Source organism: Molothrus aeneus, chromosome 5 (genome assembly GCF_037042795.1).
Source record: "Molothrus aeneus isolate 106 chromosome 5, BPBGC_Maene_1.0, whole genome shotgun sequence".
NCBI classification, from domain to species: Eukaryota; Metazoa; Chordata; class Aves; order Passeriformes; family Icteridae; genus Molothrus; species Molothrus aeneus.
The window spans coordinates 30,344,936-30,362,130 of record NC_089650.1 but is presented as its reverse complement, the minus strand read 5'-3'; the positions used below and the strand labels follow the sequence as shown (position 1 = coordinate 30,362,130).

Sequence of the window (17,195 nt, the reverse complement as noted above, 5' to 3'; positions counted from 1 at the left end):
TGCATATCAGGATTGGTAATACTCATCAAGGGAAAAACCTTGTCATTTCCAACAGATTGTCATCACAATTTATACGACCATGAGAATATTCCTCCACAGAGAAATAAACAGTCTGTGCTCTCTCAGAACAAGCTATGCCTATATTGTTTTGGTCTTCCCTATAAAGAATGCTTATTATCTGAAACTCTATACAGCTTGTATTGAGTTGGACCAACCAATATCAAACCAACATACATTAATGTGTAATAATCCTTAGTATCCTTAATTGTCTGGAAAGCACCAGTACATTTCTTTATTTTCCATGCAAATTATGGTAAAATAATCCAACACTGAAAGCTCTTCTGAAATTGAGGCAGAAACATGGTTTTCTAGCTATGATTCAGAAACTGTACCATGATCCTATTTCTGGAATAGGAGGAAAGCACTCCCATTGCTATTCCTCCTACTGGTCCCCTGCTTTTATTGGTCACATCCACTCAGCTGCAGAAGAAATAGCAGCTCTGGTTTTGCTCCACTGCTTCTGGAAGAAAAAGAAAAGGTAGTTTCTGATTTTATCTCGTTACATTGCAAAGTAGAAGTGGCCACACTCTATATGACAGGAATTCCACATAGGAAAGTTGCACTGACTACTCTGCTTGGTTACTGTTTAGTTTCAACAAATAAAATAATGGTATTATGTAGAAAAAATATGTTTTTATGAAAAGCAAAAGCTACATGAATATTTACTTGAGACAAAGACTTCAAGCTCTTTCTATTTTGTAGTATCTATGTATTTAAAGATCCTGTATTCTTCACTTACTCTAATTATTGTATTTTTGAGCAAGCAACACACTTCACAAAGACTCTACAACTGAAAAATACCACAGATAGTTCTGTGCTCAATTACTTTTTAAATTGATTTGGAGTTTTTTTTGAAAGCATGCGTTATGTATGTGCATACAGTTAATTTTGGCTTGTGGCTTTTGGCAAGAAAAATTAGTTTTCCTGATTTCTACTACTGAAATCATGCTAATTAGTTTATCTTAAAACCATAATAGTTCTCAGTTTTTCCTTGTGTTTCTTCCTAGAGGAGGATGCAGATGTTACCTATAGATCAAAACAGCCAGTTAATATTCAGTAAAGTCACCCTTCCCAGTTCACTGCATACAGAGCAGATTCATAAAAACTATCAGACCATTTTATTGACTGGCTGGAAAAACAAACTATGGAAAATATCGGGCCATGCACACTACTGATTTTTAAGCAGAAGGAGGGTAAATGCTGGGGCAGCCCCACAGCTGGGGCAGCTCTCAGCCCAATTCCAGCTAAAACTCAGAAGGCAACCAGAAAACAAGTACCTTTTCTGAGATAGTCTATGGAGCACAGGTGTGGATTGGGGTTAAAACACTGTCTTTATGAGCTTTGATGGCCACAAATTACAGTTCTCTGGCACAACAGAATTATGCAAAAAGAAAAAACCTGACTCTTGTGAAAACAAAATAATTTCTCTAGATACTCAACTCAAGGCACATTAAATACTTCACAGTAACACATTTTTAACGTGTTTTAGCTGAACACTTCAACAATGTTCTTATTTTCCTGTCAGACTGAATAATTCTGTTCCACTTTTGGACTCCAAGTGACATATTCTCACCAACTTAGTAAAATGATTAAACTTATTAATTGTCAATATAGCTGAACTGATTAACAAATGCTCACATTCTCCATTCTAGAAACAATTCCACCAGATTAAAATTATTGTAGGTTCATTATGCATAGCATGTTTTAATGTATAAAATTTTCAAATATTTATCCTTCAAAATTTTATAGCTCTGTACTGAGAATAATATTAATATTTTCGATTACTGTCAGAAAAACACTGCATTACCAGGTCTGTATTTGAGCAGAAAAGTTCTAGGTTTGTTCTCACTAAACTTCCAATAAAAATACATATCACAGAATAATAAAAGAAATAATAGTAATTAACACTAACCTTGAATGTGAGAACATTTGTCATTTATTTCCGAATAAAAGAGCCTGTAAGCATATTTCTCACAATACTCCTCTGAAATCCTTAAATTCCAAAATGATATAAAACCCACTTGTACAGCTATAAATATTTCCAAGGTATTTGCAATGCAAATCACTTTATTATTGTCTCCTGCCTTTGACACTGCCCAGATTTTTTAAAGACTACACAGTAAAGCACTGGTCCAGCATTACTATTTTCTGCCACTGTTAACATGTCAGAAGTCTTTAAAAACTACTTCACTGTCAGCCTTCCTGCCACTGTTATTTATATTCACTAACACAGAATTCAAAGCTTCTGAAGGCCACAGCAACCTACATGATGTGCACCACAATGTCTGCCACAGCAACCCAGCTACACAGTGGATCCTGTTAAAGCTGGCCCTTCAGTGATGCTCACCATCATTACTGCTACAAGCCACCACTTGGCTTGAACTCACAGCCTTCACAAAGATCATGCCCCTAGAACTTCTACATGATGTTTCTGAAAAATATGTACTGTGCCAGTGCCATAAATAAGAACAGAAAAATCTTTATTTAGACAAAACTAAGGGAGTAATCTCATGCCTGGCAGAGGGCTGCTGGAAGGAGCTGCCCACATGCTCAGCCAGCTGAAGCTCAAGGTAAGATCAGATGCCACAGCTCTCCCATGGATGAGGTGACAGGCCTGAAAGTATACACAATTTTTTGGTTCTCTTCTGAATGTGGCATATTTTCTACATGTGCAAGTAAGTTTGCATAGAGTAGGAACAGTCACCCAATTTTACAAGAATTTTGTTGTGGTATGAGAGGTGAGATACAAGGTGACTAATAACACATCCTCATCACCTGGAATATTTAATTTTTTTTTCATAGCAATGGGTTATTTCTGCAAAGAAACTTAAGAGCTGTTTTGTTTGATACTAAATTATATTGCAGTGAAATATGTGAAGCAACAAAATAGTTGAAAAGTCATGGCCTACTAAACAAGTGTAGCATGGCATACCTACTAACTGTACGCTAATAAATACAATTAGGAATTCTAACAAGATACTTTGTCTTAGAGAAGTGGCTTTTTGTTTCATTTACTATTTTCATATAAGATAAATGAAAGAAAATAGAATTAATGAAAGAGCATAAAACAGAAGTTCTGGGTAGGTATACAGATAATTTAAATTACTAATATAGATATTAACAGCATAAATAATGAGTATATATAGAATTTCTTATAGAACATGGGGGGGGTTTCCACAGGGCTCAAAGCAAATTGTGTACCAAAAAGTAACATTTTTACTTGCATTCTGTTAAACCACTGGCTTTTAGTAACTTTTAGTTGCTAAGAAGTAACAGCCAGCAGAAATCCTTATAGTGGTGATAGATATGTTTTATGTATAGAAATGTTTCCCAGTTTCCCAGTAACCCAGTTTCACACTTTTGATCAGCAATGCACTTTTATAAGACTTCATAGTATATTTACAATTTTATGTCACATGAATATTTTAGGATTTCTCTGCAGGTTTTTTTAGAAGGTAATTTTATTTCTTTATTGACCTTCTTATAGTCAGATAACTTTAAAAATTTGCTTTAATCTCCCCAGGTTTCAGAAAAGACCAGCCCTCACTTTGCTACTTCTTAGCAAAAAGGAACTCACTCTAGTTGTCCTAGGAGTGCATTTATAAAACCCACATCTCATCTGACTATAAAATAGGCTAGTATTGCTTCCAACTCTTTAAAAGTTTTTGGTTAACATTTATGGAAACTGTTACAGCAAAGTGCTGATTTCAAAGCTAAAGATTCAGCCGGAACCATGACACCATGCACTGCAGCAGTCTGAGGATGCTTTTTCCTTCTCTACTGCACATGCCTAGTTCCTAAGAAGGAACCTACTGGCAACTCCTTTTACTTTCCATTTAGGTCTGTGCTTAGCTCTAGGCTTTGGATGTGTGCTTAGCTTAATAACTGAAATGTGTAAGAGCTAGAAATACTGTTCATAGAAAAACAGTCTTTTTGAATTTGAATTCTGTTGAAATCAACATCATGTACAATGTGAAGATACTTGGTATGTTCAGAAGTTGTGCATGTTAGTATTCACATGTCTTACTGTATACAAGCAATTTAAGAAAAGAAAAAAAAAATTATTGGATTTGACAAAGACCAATATAAAGTTAAGTTGCTTTCAAATGACCAATGCAGTATTAAAAACCTTCAGAAGCAAAATCTCAACTTTTAAAATTAATCCTTTGTGCTATGTTTTCATAAATAAAGGAATAACCCCCAAGACCCCAATAAAAACAGATTGAATAAAAATATTTTTTCAGTGAATCACTGTTCCCAACAACTAATAATCAAGTTAAAACTATCTCCTTTCTAATTCAAACTTTTCCACCTGCATCATTACTAGATGCATATAACCATTAAATACAGCAAAATACATGACCAAGCAAAGAGCAAGACAATGATACTACTTTAATTTTGCTGTTTACAATGTTCATGAGAGATGCTCACTGCGGGACTCCTGGAAGCTAATTTATCCCCTCAAGTAGCAGAAACACTATCTTTTTATTAAGCTTGAATGCAAAAATAAAAAAAAAATCACTGCTTTCTTTTATACAGCTGCAGAAGTCTGTCAAGGTTGGCACACAAAAATTGAGATGAAACACAGAGATATTGAAATACAAAGCACTAAATTTTGGTATTGCCCTGGTTATTATGAAGTTAAATCTTGTTCATAACAGCATTACAACTCCTTTGTTTTGGAAAATATATAACTTCTTTATATAAGCCCCTCTCATATATATTTTTTTCTATTTTAATTGCTTTAATAAAATATACTCTACGGATCAAAGCTTAAGTTTCTTTGCATTATAGCAGGTGGTTCAGGAAATACATTGAACCAAATCATGTTTTGAACATTTGCAGAGCTTCAGGACAAATTTCCTGAGCAGAACCTATTCCTACGATAGCAGTATCATAGCTTCTAGATAGTCACAGATATTGATGTAATTAGGGACAGACACTGGAGCATCAAGAATCTTAGACAGTTAGTCTTTCAAACACTAACTCTGATTATTTCTAGCCCAAGTGCTTGGCTAGATGCAGACTGGCCTGTATGGGCCAGTCTGACTCCTTGGCCACCAGAATTCAACTCGGTCTTTTTTTCCTGAGAACATCAGTGAAATGCTGATAATATGGTTACAACTTGCACATCTGCTTTTTTTGCTTCTTTCAGTACCATTTTCATTGCTGAAAGAATTAATATTTTGTGTTAATGAATCAATGCACAATTAACTGTTTAATCATTACATCAATGTACAAGGAAATCAGTAGCTTAATCACTCATTGCCATCCATCAATCCGTGTTCAGGCCCTCATCTCACAATTTTTGTATTTGTTCAGTTTTGAACATGCTAGACATTGCTTTCACTAAGATTATTTTCACATATTTAGGTTAAATACCAGTGTACATATTTCAAATTAAGAACTATTAACCTGTCCTAAAATTTGAAAGCTATTTAAACAAAAGAGATTCTCTGTCTTAAAGAGATTCAATGTAACATATAGAAACAATAAAATAGGTAGGAAAACAAAAGTCGAAAGTACTCTAAAACAAATCAAAATAAGTAACAAGAATCATATAAAATCCTTCTCAGCAATAATTACATTTGTAAGCAAAAACTGAAGAAACTCAGGAGGGAAAGAGAAGGCAGTGCAAACATGGTGGTCTAAAGCCACAAGACAAGGAACGAAGCCAAGGCAAGAACTGCAAAGTTGCTTCACATCACATTATATTGCACATATATAAATAAATAAATAGGGAAAAGATTTGAAAAGGACATCACAGGACAATACAGACTCTCTTCTGTTGATTTTTATTTTTTTAGTTCTTGTTTTACTTGTCAGGGATTCTTTTAGCACCAACAACACCAAGCTGTTCTAGAACACAAACACATACTGTCCAGAATTAACAGCTTTACATTCCAAGGTCATTTAACTCTACATTGTTCATTAAAATATCCAGGATGCAACAGGAAATTTAGTTCTACTTTCCTTTTATTTAGTGACCCCTTAGCTCAAAAATCTGCCAAAGAAATAATTTTGAAAAGAGAATTTTTTGCATGTGGGATAATGTCTACGGTAATCACAGGGATTGCTAGTAGCAATAATACATATTGTCAAAAATATATATACTTTAGTACTTACTTCCATAAAGTATCACAAAATAAGATACTCAGTTTGGGATCACAACCAAGCATCCAAATTTTTGTGACTTTTTCAACTCGACATACTCAGAAAGGTATTCTTTCTGTGTTTAAGAGCATTGCTACAGGAGGCTGTACAGAATATTTAGATGTCAATGTGTGAAAAAAGTAGTCATGCTGTAGAGGAACAGGCCTGGGGCACTCATGTCTCTGAATCACTGCCAGGATCAGCAGATCATCACTGTTAGGAGGAGGCCATTCTTTCTGCACAGCCCTCAACTATCATTTGACACCACTGTAAGAAGGGCAAGACAGTACAAGTAAAAACAACGGATTAAAAGAATGAAGTGCAGTTATTGGGCCTAAAGAATGCTGTACCTGGATTTTGTAATAGAAGTTTGCTATTCATTTTATAATCAACTTTTATGATCATCTTTGCTTCAGATTGTTTGTTCTGGTCATATACACAGGGTTTATTACATATTAAAGAATCCCTCTACAATAGCATAAGTATTAAAAAAGACAAACCTGCTGGCAATCAGGAGAAGGAAGGATATTTAAATCCTAACTGTATCAGAGGCTGAGCTGAAAAAGCTGTTGCCACTTTAAGTTAAGGGAGTGTTTGATTTGCCCTGCAGGGCCAAAATGCTCTAAGGACCATCTGGGGCAGGGGTGTGTGTGAGGGGTTTTTTATTCTTGTTTAATCTTAGTGTAGGATTACATAGTTTCTCAGAGCCAAGATACTGAAGATTACTTATAATGAACTGCTACTGGAAGATGGTTGTAATTACACTGGTTTGCAATTAAGATACAGAGCATATAATACATTTTTTACCTTTAGCTAAGCACACAACCTTATTTACCTGGATGAGGCAAATATTGGCTTAAAATTGAGAACCTTAATAATCCCACTAATAGATTCTGCTGTTTTATCAATTGCACATGTATTACTATTCATAGGAATCAAATTAAGCATCAGCTAGCATGAAATTACATTCAGGATTAATAATAAAGAAATCTAGACAGGTACAACATAGGAAGCTTTTAAAATATATTTTGTATAACATGACTTTGGAATTTCTGGTAATTTCAACAGAGTGCTTACCTAAACTAAACAGAAAGACAGTGTAGGTCCATGTAAGGAACTATAAATCTAGTTAATTGCTAGATGATATTATTATTGGAAAGCACAAACAATAGCAAAATCACAATAAATGTAATTTTGTGTTAGTATAGGAGCAATTATATGCTGATTTTTTTAAGGCAGCAAACTGACTGTGATGATACTGATTTTTTACATTTTTTTCTCCTACTTATACAAAACTAATGAATACATAAGCTTCTTAACATATTAGCTACTCTTATTCAAAGTTTACCTATCGCTTTAAATCCTTTCAGTTTTATTCAAGTTCACTTACCTGAAAAGTATAAAACCGGGTCCCATTAGGAGGATGCACTTTAGGAGAGGCAGAGACAGTGTTCATATCCGAGAATATCATTTCTGGTCACACACAATACCATCCACAGAGAGCTACAGATGCAGAGCAGCGTGCTAAGCTCGGAGACAAATCCTTTTATACATTTAGGGAGGCAATTGGACAAAATTCCGTCTGCCCCATGCGTTCAGACGTACAGTGACAGCGCTTTGAATTCCTCACTCCTGCATCTGTGAGCTAAACTGTGAGGTCATTGCTCCCTGACCTCTAGCTCAGCTAGCCCCTTGTAATATGCACGATGAATAAAAATTAGAAATGCCAAAGAAAAGAGAGCCAGAACCTACAGTACATGGAGCTTGTGCAGAATCTGGCAACGCTTTGGACCTGCCCATCTGTTCTCAGTGATAATCACCTCCCTCCACCACAGCCTTGCAAAGTGATTATGCTAAGCATCCCAGTTAACCAATAAAACACAGTTTCATTTCAAGCAAGTGTGCACAGTGAAAAACAGAGGACCTCTTCTGACTAACCTGAAGCATGCCTCGTGTTCGGTTTCTAGCTGTATTTGATAACAACGATAATTTTATCATTTCAGTTGCTGACAGCTATGTTAACACATACAACTTGCTTTAAATAACACAGAGGTGGCTTTTTTGTTGTTTTAACTGTCTTGCCTAGAAAAAAAAAATAAATTGTGTATTGCTCTCCAAAGTAGTATTTTTTACATTTCTTAATTTTTGGTGCTACTACTGGAGATAAATACATATTTGTGAGACTGTTTACAGAGCTATAGTCAGTTTAAATATAATACACATTATAAGCTTCTCTTTTGTCTTTTTTTTTCTAATTATTTTTTTCTCATCTTCAGTCTGAATGTCTCTTGAAGAAAGGTTTACCTAACTGCTAAGTATAAGTTTGGAATTTTATTCTGAGCCTTACTGTGCTTAGCAAAGCTACAGACCAACAGGTTAATTCATTAGCTATACACAAGATGTTTTAAAGAAGTTATTTTTTTAAAGCTGATAATACTTGTGAACACCTGCACTGAACATTCAAAAATCATTCATCACATCTTTTCTTCAAACACAGATCGTTTGAACTACATGAAGATGATAAAGAAAGTAATATCCAAAGAACTTGGCACCTTTCAGCAACAAAAAATAAGTGTTCAATACACAAAAAATTGAAAAGTAGGGTTACAGAAAAGAGTAAAACTGTAAAGTGGTTGCAAAACTAACTTTGAATGTTCTGTCAAGTACTTTGTATTTTATTCACAAGGTTTAAAAGAGACAGAAAAAACACTTAATAAATGGTACTTTCAAAAGGAGCTTGTCAAAATTCTAAAAGCCTTGTGAGTTGCCAGGCTGCCTATGTTTTTTATTCTGTTTTATCCTAATGCTTTTAGCAATAGGAGATAATGCAGCTTCTAAAGTAAAATGACTATGAAATGAGTTGGAAAAGATGCAGAGATGTCTGTCTGTTTAAATGTGTCAGAGTGGTGCATACTGCAATAATATTTTGTAAGCCAAAAAGAAAAAATCTTCTCAGATCCTATTCATACCTATTCATAACAATTTCTTATAATTATCATGTTATGGCTTCTATAACATTTACAGAATCAAGGCAAAACTACTGTCTGGAACATTTTCTTAAGACCTGGATTTCAGATTACGGTGTATTCTCCCGTCTTTGATTCCTCTTGCAGAGGATCTAGATGCTTGTATTAGCAAAGAGGCCCCTCAGCTGGTCAAATGAAAGATACCAGTTTGTTTATTATCAGAGTAGAGTATCTTTTATTATGAGCTGAATCTTTCTTCTTTATAATATCCCTACCAAACACGTGCTATTTCTCCACAGTGCAATGAATAAAGTTTCTTTTATGGACTTTTAAAATGGTTTGCCCTGGAAGAGGAAAGAAGTTTACATCAGAGTTTCATCACCAAATGCATCATTTGAAGAATTCATGTGCAAAATCCCACGTACATTCCTCCATTAGACAACCACTTTCACTACTCAGTAACTGTACCTATTAGCTTGAACTTCTTTTGCTTCAACTTTCATAACTTTTAATCTTTGTTTCTACCAGAGATATAGAAAACTCAGTTCGTTTTCTCATACTGGCATGTGCTAAACCTTAAGGTAGTTAATTCACAGTTAAACCCAACTACTTTAGTCACAATGCCTTTCATGACCATAACACTATTGCTGTATTTAGACTTGCTAGTTCCCTATTTGTCCCTATTTGTCCCTCTAGGACTGCACTCCTTTTTTTAGATTCAGCCTTCCACTGGGAGCTCTTACTGGGATCACTGTTCATCATGTCTTGGCTGCCTGTTAACTTGAAAAATGCTTTTCAAAATACTGTTCCTGGTCTTTTATCTGTTGTTTTCTGGCTTTCCTGCCTAGGTGAAGAAACTAACTTCTACCTGTGAGGAAAGGTAAAGACTATGAATTTTCTTCTATCTAATTGCAATACAGACAACATCATATTCTTGTAGCATCCTCATGGAATCAGAATGTCATTTTGGTGTAACTCTCAAAATAGATTGAAAATGTTTGTTTAAAGAAGGTTTTTTTCTGAAAAATATGAAACAAGCCTCCTGTCAGGAAGCTGTTAGAGCACCATTAAATTCAGTAAAGCATGAAGTGATGCATGGTAGAATGAGTGTTCACAATTACAGAAAGAGTCACATTTCAGAAAAGCCAGTAGCCCCAAAGCTGGGATTCAGCAATCTCCTCAGAACAAGGAGCTGGAACCAGGTCTCCCATGTTGAATTGAATGCAACAATGACTAAGGAGGGTCTCAAGGAACATGAACTGAAAAAGAGCAGAAAACGGAACTGAAGGAAACTGAAGAGACCCAACAGGACAAACAGAGAAAGACACCTCAAGACCATGACTACAGCTCAGTGGATGCAAATTCAAATTCTTCTCATTCAAATATTTGTTCCCATGAATCTTCCAACTAATGATTTAATTATTCCATAAACTGAGACTTGTAGTGGAGGAAAAAAGAAAACCTCCTGCATGAAAAGAAAAAGTTCTACATGCTTAAAAGTATGAGATACGGCAATGCTTCTGAGATGGCTTTAGTTTCAGTTACTTTTGAATGTATGAGTTATCAAGCACTGAATCTGTATCATATGAATTATTTTGAACTACACATTTTAGTTAGATACTACTCTCCAAAATTTTCAGTGGGATTACTTATTTTTTTAAGTGCGTTTTTTTATGTGTAGCCTATGATTTTTGGTATTTCATACAAAACGCAAGATATTTTATTTATTTATTTATATATAATATAAAAAAACAGTAAGTTACACATCCAAAAGGAAGGCATATATATGTATATATTAGATGATTATGTAAAGTACTTTGAAAATTCAGGGGCACTAATACAAACCCTCCTATTTCTGACTGCAGAGACAAGATGCACTTTTTTAAATTGATGAACACACTCAGCTTTTTAATGTGCTAGTGCTTATGATATATAGTTTCTCTTCAGACTATGTAGAGCAATATAAAGCAGATGTTTTGAGTTAAGATTTAAATCACCAGCTCTTATTGAGTTAGGTGAGTAATTATCCAGAAACAAGGACTTTGTATCACATATTACTCTTATTTCTGTCTCTATTTCTGTCTCTATCAGGGAAAGCCATGTTAAAGAAACATGTCTTCCTCCAGGAGCAGTGTGAGTGTGTGATTTTCAGAACATTAGAGAGCTTTCACATTAAACCACTAGACCTACTTCACAGACTCAGAAAAACCCTACTAATCTTCCAATATCGACAACACTGTAGTTGCATTGATGATTCTGTATTATCTTCTGTTGTAGACACCAAAATAGAGGGAGTATCAGATGATATGTTACTCATCTGGCTTAAAATACCCTGATTTTGCTTTAAATTGAAAAATGTTAATGTTTAAAGAGTTATGTTTTCCAACAATTAATGGCTGGAAATGATGTTAAACCTTTTCCACAGTTCAGAATAAAAGATATTCAATTTCATATCAAATTTTAATTACTATCTTCATGAAGTCACACATGAAATCAAATTGTTTTGTATATCCAAATTTATTTACAGTTCTTTTCAAGCTTATTTAATGAAGTTCTATGCCAAAAATATTTCTTCTTTCCCCCATCAACAAAGCAACACAAAACCAAAATCTGAGGAATATACTTTAAAGAATGTATAAAACCCACACATATGAAGCTTCAGAAAGTAACCATTTTCAGCTGGTATAGCTCCCAGAAAGCAAAGTAGGAGAATTAAAGACAACAAGACATAGAACAAGGAAATTCTTGCTCCCTTTCAGGCTCCTAGTACTAACAGAAAATTTCCATCATTGGTCTTTGTTGTTTCTGAGTATGCAAATACCAGCATGTACCAGGAAGTGTCTCACAAGAACAAGTGCTGGTACCAAGGCAGTATGAACCTATGAGCCCTATTTTAACTCTGAACATAAGGATTTGTGTAACCCTTGACGACAAGTACACTGCAGGACAAACATATCTTCCATTAGAAGTAAAAACTATATAGTTTAGCATGTCAGAAATACTAAAGGATAAAATGTGTCCCAGAAGGTTTATTCTGTATGATGGCTTCCCTTTCAAGCATGAGAACAATGAGAAAACTTTCACAGGAACTGCAAGTATGAACACAACTCATTTTTAAAGTAATCTTGCTTTGTTGCATATAGTGAAATATTTTAATGTATTGCATTTACTTTGAAAAAAACAGTCAACATCAACGAATCAACTTCAAACTCTTATTACCATTTTTCCTTTAAATGGCAAACTTGAGAATTCATTTAACTAACATGAAATATCTCTAGCTATGAAAAGGCAGTAAAATTAAAATTGTTCATTCAATATCTAAGCCAGTTTATGAATACAGAATATATTTTGTATAACCTATCAAGTACGCAGTCCATAATCAACAAATATGGAAGGCAACCATAATGACACTAAGTCCAAAAGATACCATTTGATTGCTTGTGCAGGAGCAAAATTTCCCTTTATTTTGTATTCTGGACAAGCAACTTTTGACCACAGCTAGGACTCCTGTGCAGCACTGCTCTATAATATTCTGGTCATCACAGGTGGAAGAATTAATTCTTCCTCTCTGAAGACTTAAAAATTAAATAGTTCTATATCTGAACCCTTTCCATATGGTTCAACAAAGCCAAGATGGACTATTCAAAGCACCATTCCATTTTTCTTGAAACAATTCAAGTTCCCAGCACTGGATCTATGCTTCCTCTGTATAACTCAACTATGAGTAAATCAAGATTGCACTTGAGGCTTATTAGGTAATTGAAATGAACCTGATATAAACACTGGTTTTATCTATTTTTAAGTTATGTGTTGATGACAGTCACTGACTGAATCTAAAAAGGAAATAGAATGAAAACTTAATGCTTATATATAGAGAAGTATACTGGACTTTAGGCATAATGTGAGAGTTGAAGGAGGAGAGGATGGAAGAGTTGTGAGAAAGTGTAGTGAAGCAAACCACAAAAAATTGAGAGGTTTATCTCTGAAAATTAATTAATACCTGATTTGAAAAGATACTAATTTTCTCTTCTCCACAAATCTTGGGTTTCAACTGTCAATAGCGCAGATATGCAGCTATATTTGCTATATATAATGGTCCTCTGCCACTCACTTTTGATGCCAGGACTACATTTCTGGTTTTTGACATGACTACAGATTTCATGACAAAGTCTAGATGCTCCATGGAATCAAAGACAATTTTTTAATGTAGAATCAAAGAAGTGACTGCCTTTATGAACATTTTTAACATTTCAGTCAAATTTAACATTAACTCTTGATGAATCAAGACCAAAACCTCCAAAGTAATGTGATCCCAGACAGTAGAAAAGATACAATGTAAACAGTCAACTTGTTATTTCACTATGTGTCATATCACTTGGGTGTCAGTTTTGCTATTCATGCTTTAAGTTGATTATATTGCAACATTATACACAGTGGTATCACAGCACTTGGCAAAATACAAGTCGTTTCTTATCAGCAAATGTAGAATCTAAATCATGTGCATTACTGCAAAGGATCACAGTACATTAAGGATGAGTGAAATTAAGAAAGAACATAAGATGATAATCATTGCCTATGTATCATCAGCAGCAGAGTGGCTTTTTCTTTTTAAGTGAACATCTTACATTATCTGTCTCATCCTGAGGATAAAAATAGGATGAAAGCCTATGAGGGAAAAACAGAAGTAGAAGATACAAGTTTGAGATAATGTGTTCAGGCACTACAACTTACTGTGAATAGATATCCTCTCTAACCTTCCTATCCTCCCTTCAGAAAATTATTTTTTTTCCTAACGGTATTATTTTATTTATTTTCATTCTAATAACTTATATTATACTGCAATTGTTCTGCAATCTTTACATAGAAATATATCCTGTTCTGGAAGTATAAAAAGTGTTCAGAGAGTAAACTACTAATGAAAATGAGTAACAGAATTTTATCTAGACAATAAAGGCTGTCAGGAAATCTTGTGCCAAAGCAATTGTCTTTGTTATTTATTTCTATTTCTACTCCATCTGGGAAGTATCTTTTGTCATAATGAGTGATGCAAGTTGCTAAACTGCTCCTTTGAGTAAGGACTTACAGAAATGAATCAAAAGCTAAAATTCATGACTGATTAGTCCCATACTTTGCATGGGAACTGGAAATACTCTCTTGAGTAAGGATTGTGGACATCAGCAGGCCTTTGCAAAAGGAGCTTTGTTTGTTTACTTTCTCCATTAAAATTTCATCATTTTTCTATACTGTCAGTGAATATATTTTTTAATGAAATGAACACAAACTTGAAAAGTAAGAATAACAAGAATAAACCCATAAAACTACATAATCATGCCTTCTTTCACATTGTGAAAATATTGAAATAGTACTGATTATGTAATGGAAGTCTCTTAAGTAGATTTACCCTGGTAGCTTTTCTGTCCTGAAGGTAAAAAAGCAACAATCCTGAATCACAACCCTTGGGATTGGAATCTGCTGAAGAAGCGTTAATATTGCCAGTCATACCCCCAAAAGCAATAACTAATTGAATTGTTTAATCAATGACATCTTTAATCTAATTTTCAAGGATGCTCAGTCTCTGAATAGCCTATCTTAAGTCACATCAGCCCTGCTGATGCCATTTTGAGCATTTAGGTCTCACTGTTGTACACTTAATAGGCAAAGCACTTGGAGTGACTGAGTAAGTTTAAAAATGTCAGACCCATTGCTCCAACTTCATTCACAAAATGTAGTCTCCTAAAGACAATTTAAAATTCCCTTTTATAGCTAGATACAAGCAATAAAACCTTTTATTGCCTTTTTTTTTCTTTAAGTACATAGCACAAATAGTAATAATATATTAGCTTGAAAAGACATCAAGACTTTGCTATGGTGCACATTTCTCCATTGTCATGCATATGGCCTTGTAAGTGGTCACGGCAGAGTCTCTTCTAAAAATGTACCCTATCTGTGCTTGTCCTTAACCACTTGATGCCATTTTCCCTTCTAAAAGTGCAGTGGCAGTGTTTGTGTACTGATACTGTCTAAAATCATCTTTCCAGCAGAGAAAAGACTGGAGACTATAAAACAAAACAGTCAATACCATCCTGAGGGCAAATGGCTGCTCCGGATCTTGACTCAGCACACTTTCATTTCCCCTTAAAAACTATTGTAAAAATATAGAATGATCCAGCAACTGCATAGCTATATTAAGTAGAAGGAAACGTTGCATACTTCTGTGAAAAAAAAATCATGACATACAAATATAGCTGAAAGATACTTTCTCAGTATAAAACCTTCACAGGATAAAACCACCATTTTCCCCGTCTTTTGGCTGAATGGTTTCAAAACTTGCTAAATCCCAAAAAAGGACTTTTTAAGTCTTCATCTTCATAATAGTCACCTTTTTGTAAACATGCTTTGGAAAAAAAAAAAAGGAGGATAGGACAGTAAATATTTCTAAAACATAGGAAAAGTAAAAGTATTATCCATTTATTTTCCGCATTCAGTCAGGATGACTTCAAAATTTATCATATAAGTGACTAAGCAGCATTATTCACGATTTATCTTGCCATGCATCTAAAAAGTGCCATAAGTAGAAGGAATGTATATGTTCTTAACATTCTTAAGGCTTAACCTGTATCTCAAGGTAGAAAACTGAGATGAAGATGGATTGATGATCAACAAACATTCGTGCCAATATTAAATGAAGATAGAACTGCTATTATTAAGGATCACAGTCTAAAAATCTACCCTTGGACAGGAAAAATAGCTACTTGACAAAAGCATAAAAATGTAGTGAAACCTAAATTAAACACTGTGATACCGACAGGGTACTGCTCTCATCTAACAGGACCTTGTCCCTTCTATATGGGAGAAGATGACTATTGCCTGGTGTTCTGCACTCACAGCTCATTTTGAAAATGCTTAAAGCTTAGTGGTATGATTATAAAGTTTTTAGATCAAAAGAAGAAAATTATTCATGGACAGAGAATCTCCGGTGGAATGAGAGCAGATGGAAAGCTGGGAATTATGCGGCTGCTATTGAGCAAGGACACATTGAAATCTCCTTGCCAAGGGAAGGTAGCCTTTGCATTTCTTTCTTTCGTGGAAGCAATGGCAGAAGTGAACCTTGGCATCTTCTGCTAGGCTTTATTTGCAGTGGAAGAGACCGTGTCTCTTGTGTGTTCCCACAGGCTCCCTTTACAGTCAATAAAGACAGGCGCTTTCAAGGGGCACTGTTTCTGACCTATTTTAGATGTCTATTTTAGTTTGAGATGAATCACACTACAGAGGTGGGAGGCAGTAAAGACAGAAATGCCTACGCTCTAGATATCTGAAGTTAGGTTCAGTGAATCCTACCCTGGGAGCCTGAACTGAATGTTAAACAAGTTAACAAAACATGGCAAGAAGATATTATAATCAGTGACAAAACCCCCACCACTGATTAAGTACACCCAAGGGAAAATTACTATCAGAAATAATTTTTCTATAATTACGTGAAGCAAAACTAAAACCACACAAACCCTGAAAATGGCTTTTCCTATTTTCCTGAAACAAATTATGTGAAAAGCAACATCTGCAGCAACAAATTCACAGTCACATCCAGATTGAGTCTGCTGCTATAATCACACAGAAGATTAACATCCCAGACTAAGATACAAAAGACTGTGGAGCAAGGCAAAATTAACTGCAAAACTATTTATGTTTTATTAAAGGATATAGTGTGACACAAACAAGTTAAATCACATCTACAATGTTAAATAATAAAGCAATCTCAGGCCAGGCAATTCCTAATTCCTAGTACTAAATATATGCTTATTTCACATTCACTGCAGCATGGAAAGGTTTCTTATGAGCATTAAACAGATATTACAGACATTTATTACAATTCAAAGCTCATAATTTTTTTAGAACTTCACAGAGTTTCACATATAATATTTCATGCAATTTCATGCAGCAGCTTTAAATTTTGATTAGTGTCAAGTAGTGGTAATGTTAATTAGTATGTTCTTAAAGTGGCACAGAAAATCTTAAAAC

The 17,195-nt window shown here is 34.6% G+C and overlaps 1 protein-coding gene across 6 annotated transcripts in view; it reads right to left on the bottom strand.

Moving 5' to 3' along the window:
• PPFIA2 (PTPRF interacting protein alpha 2) overlaps positions 1–17,195 on the bottom strand; it is a 287,766-nt gene that overhangs the window by 186,920 nt on the left and 83,651 nt on the right. Inside the window, exon 1 of one of the 6 annotated variants that reach the window (XM_066549730.1) lies at positions 7,604–7,858. The exons of the other annotated variants lie outside the window; for them this stretch is intronic. Within the exon in view, the coding sequence (XP_066405827.1) occupies positions 7,604–7,684 (81 nt within the window). The 5' untranslated portion in view covers positions 7,685–7,858. Of the gene's footprint in view, positions 1–7,603; positions 7,859–17,195 lie in introns of those variants that run through there. 6 annotated transcript variants of the gene reach the window in all.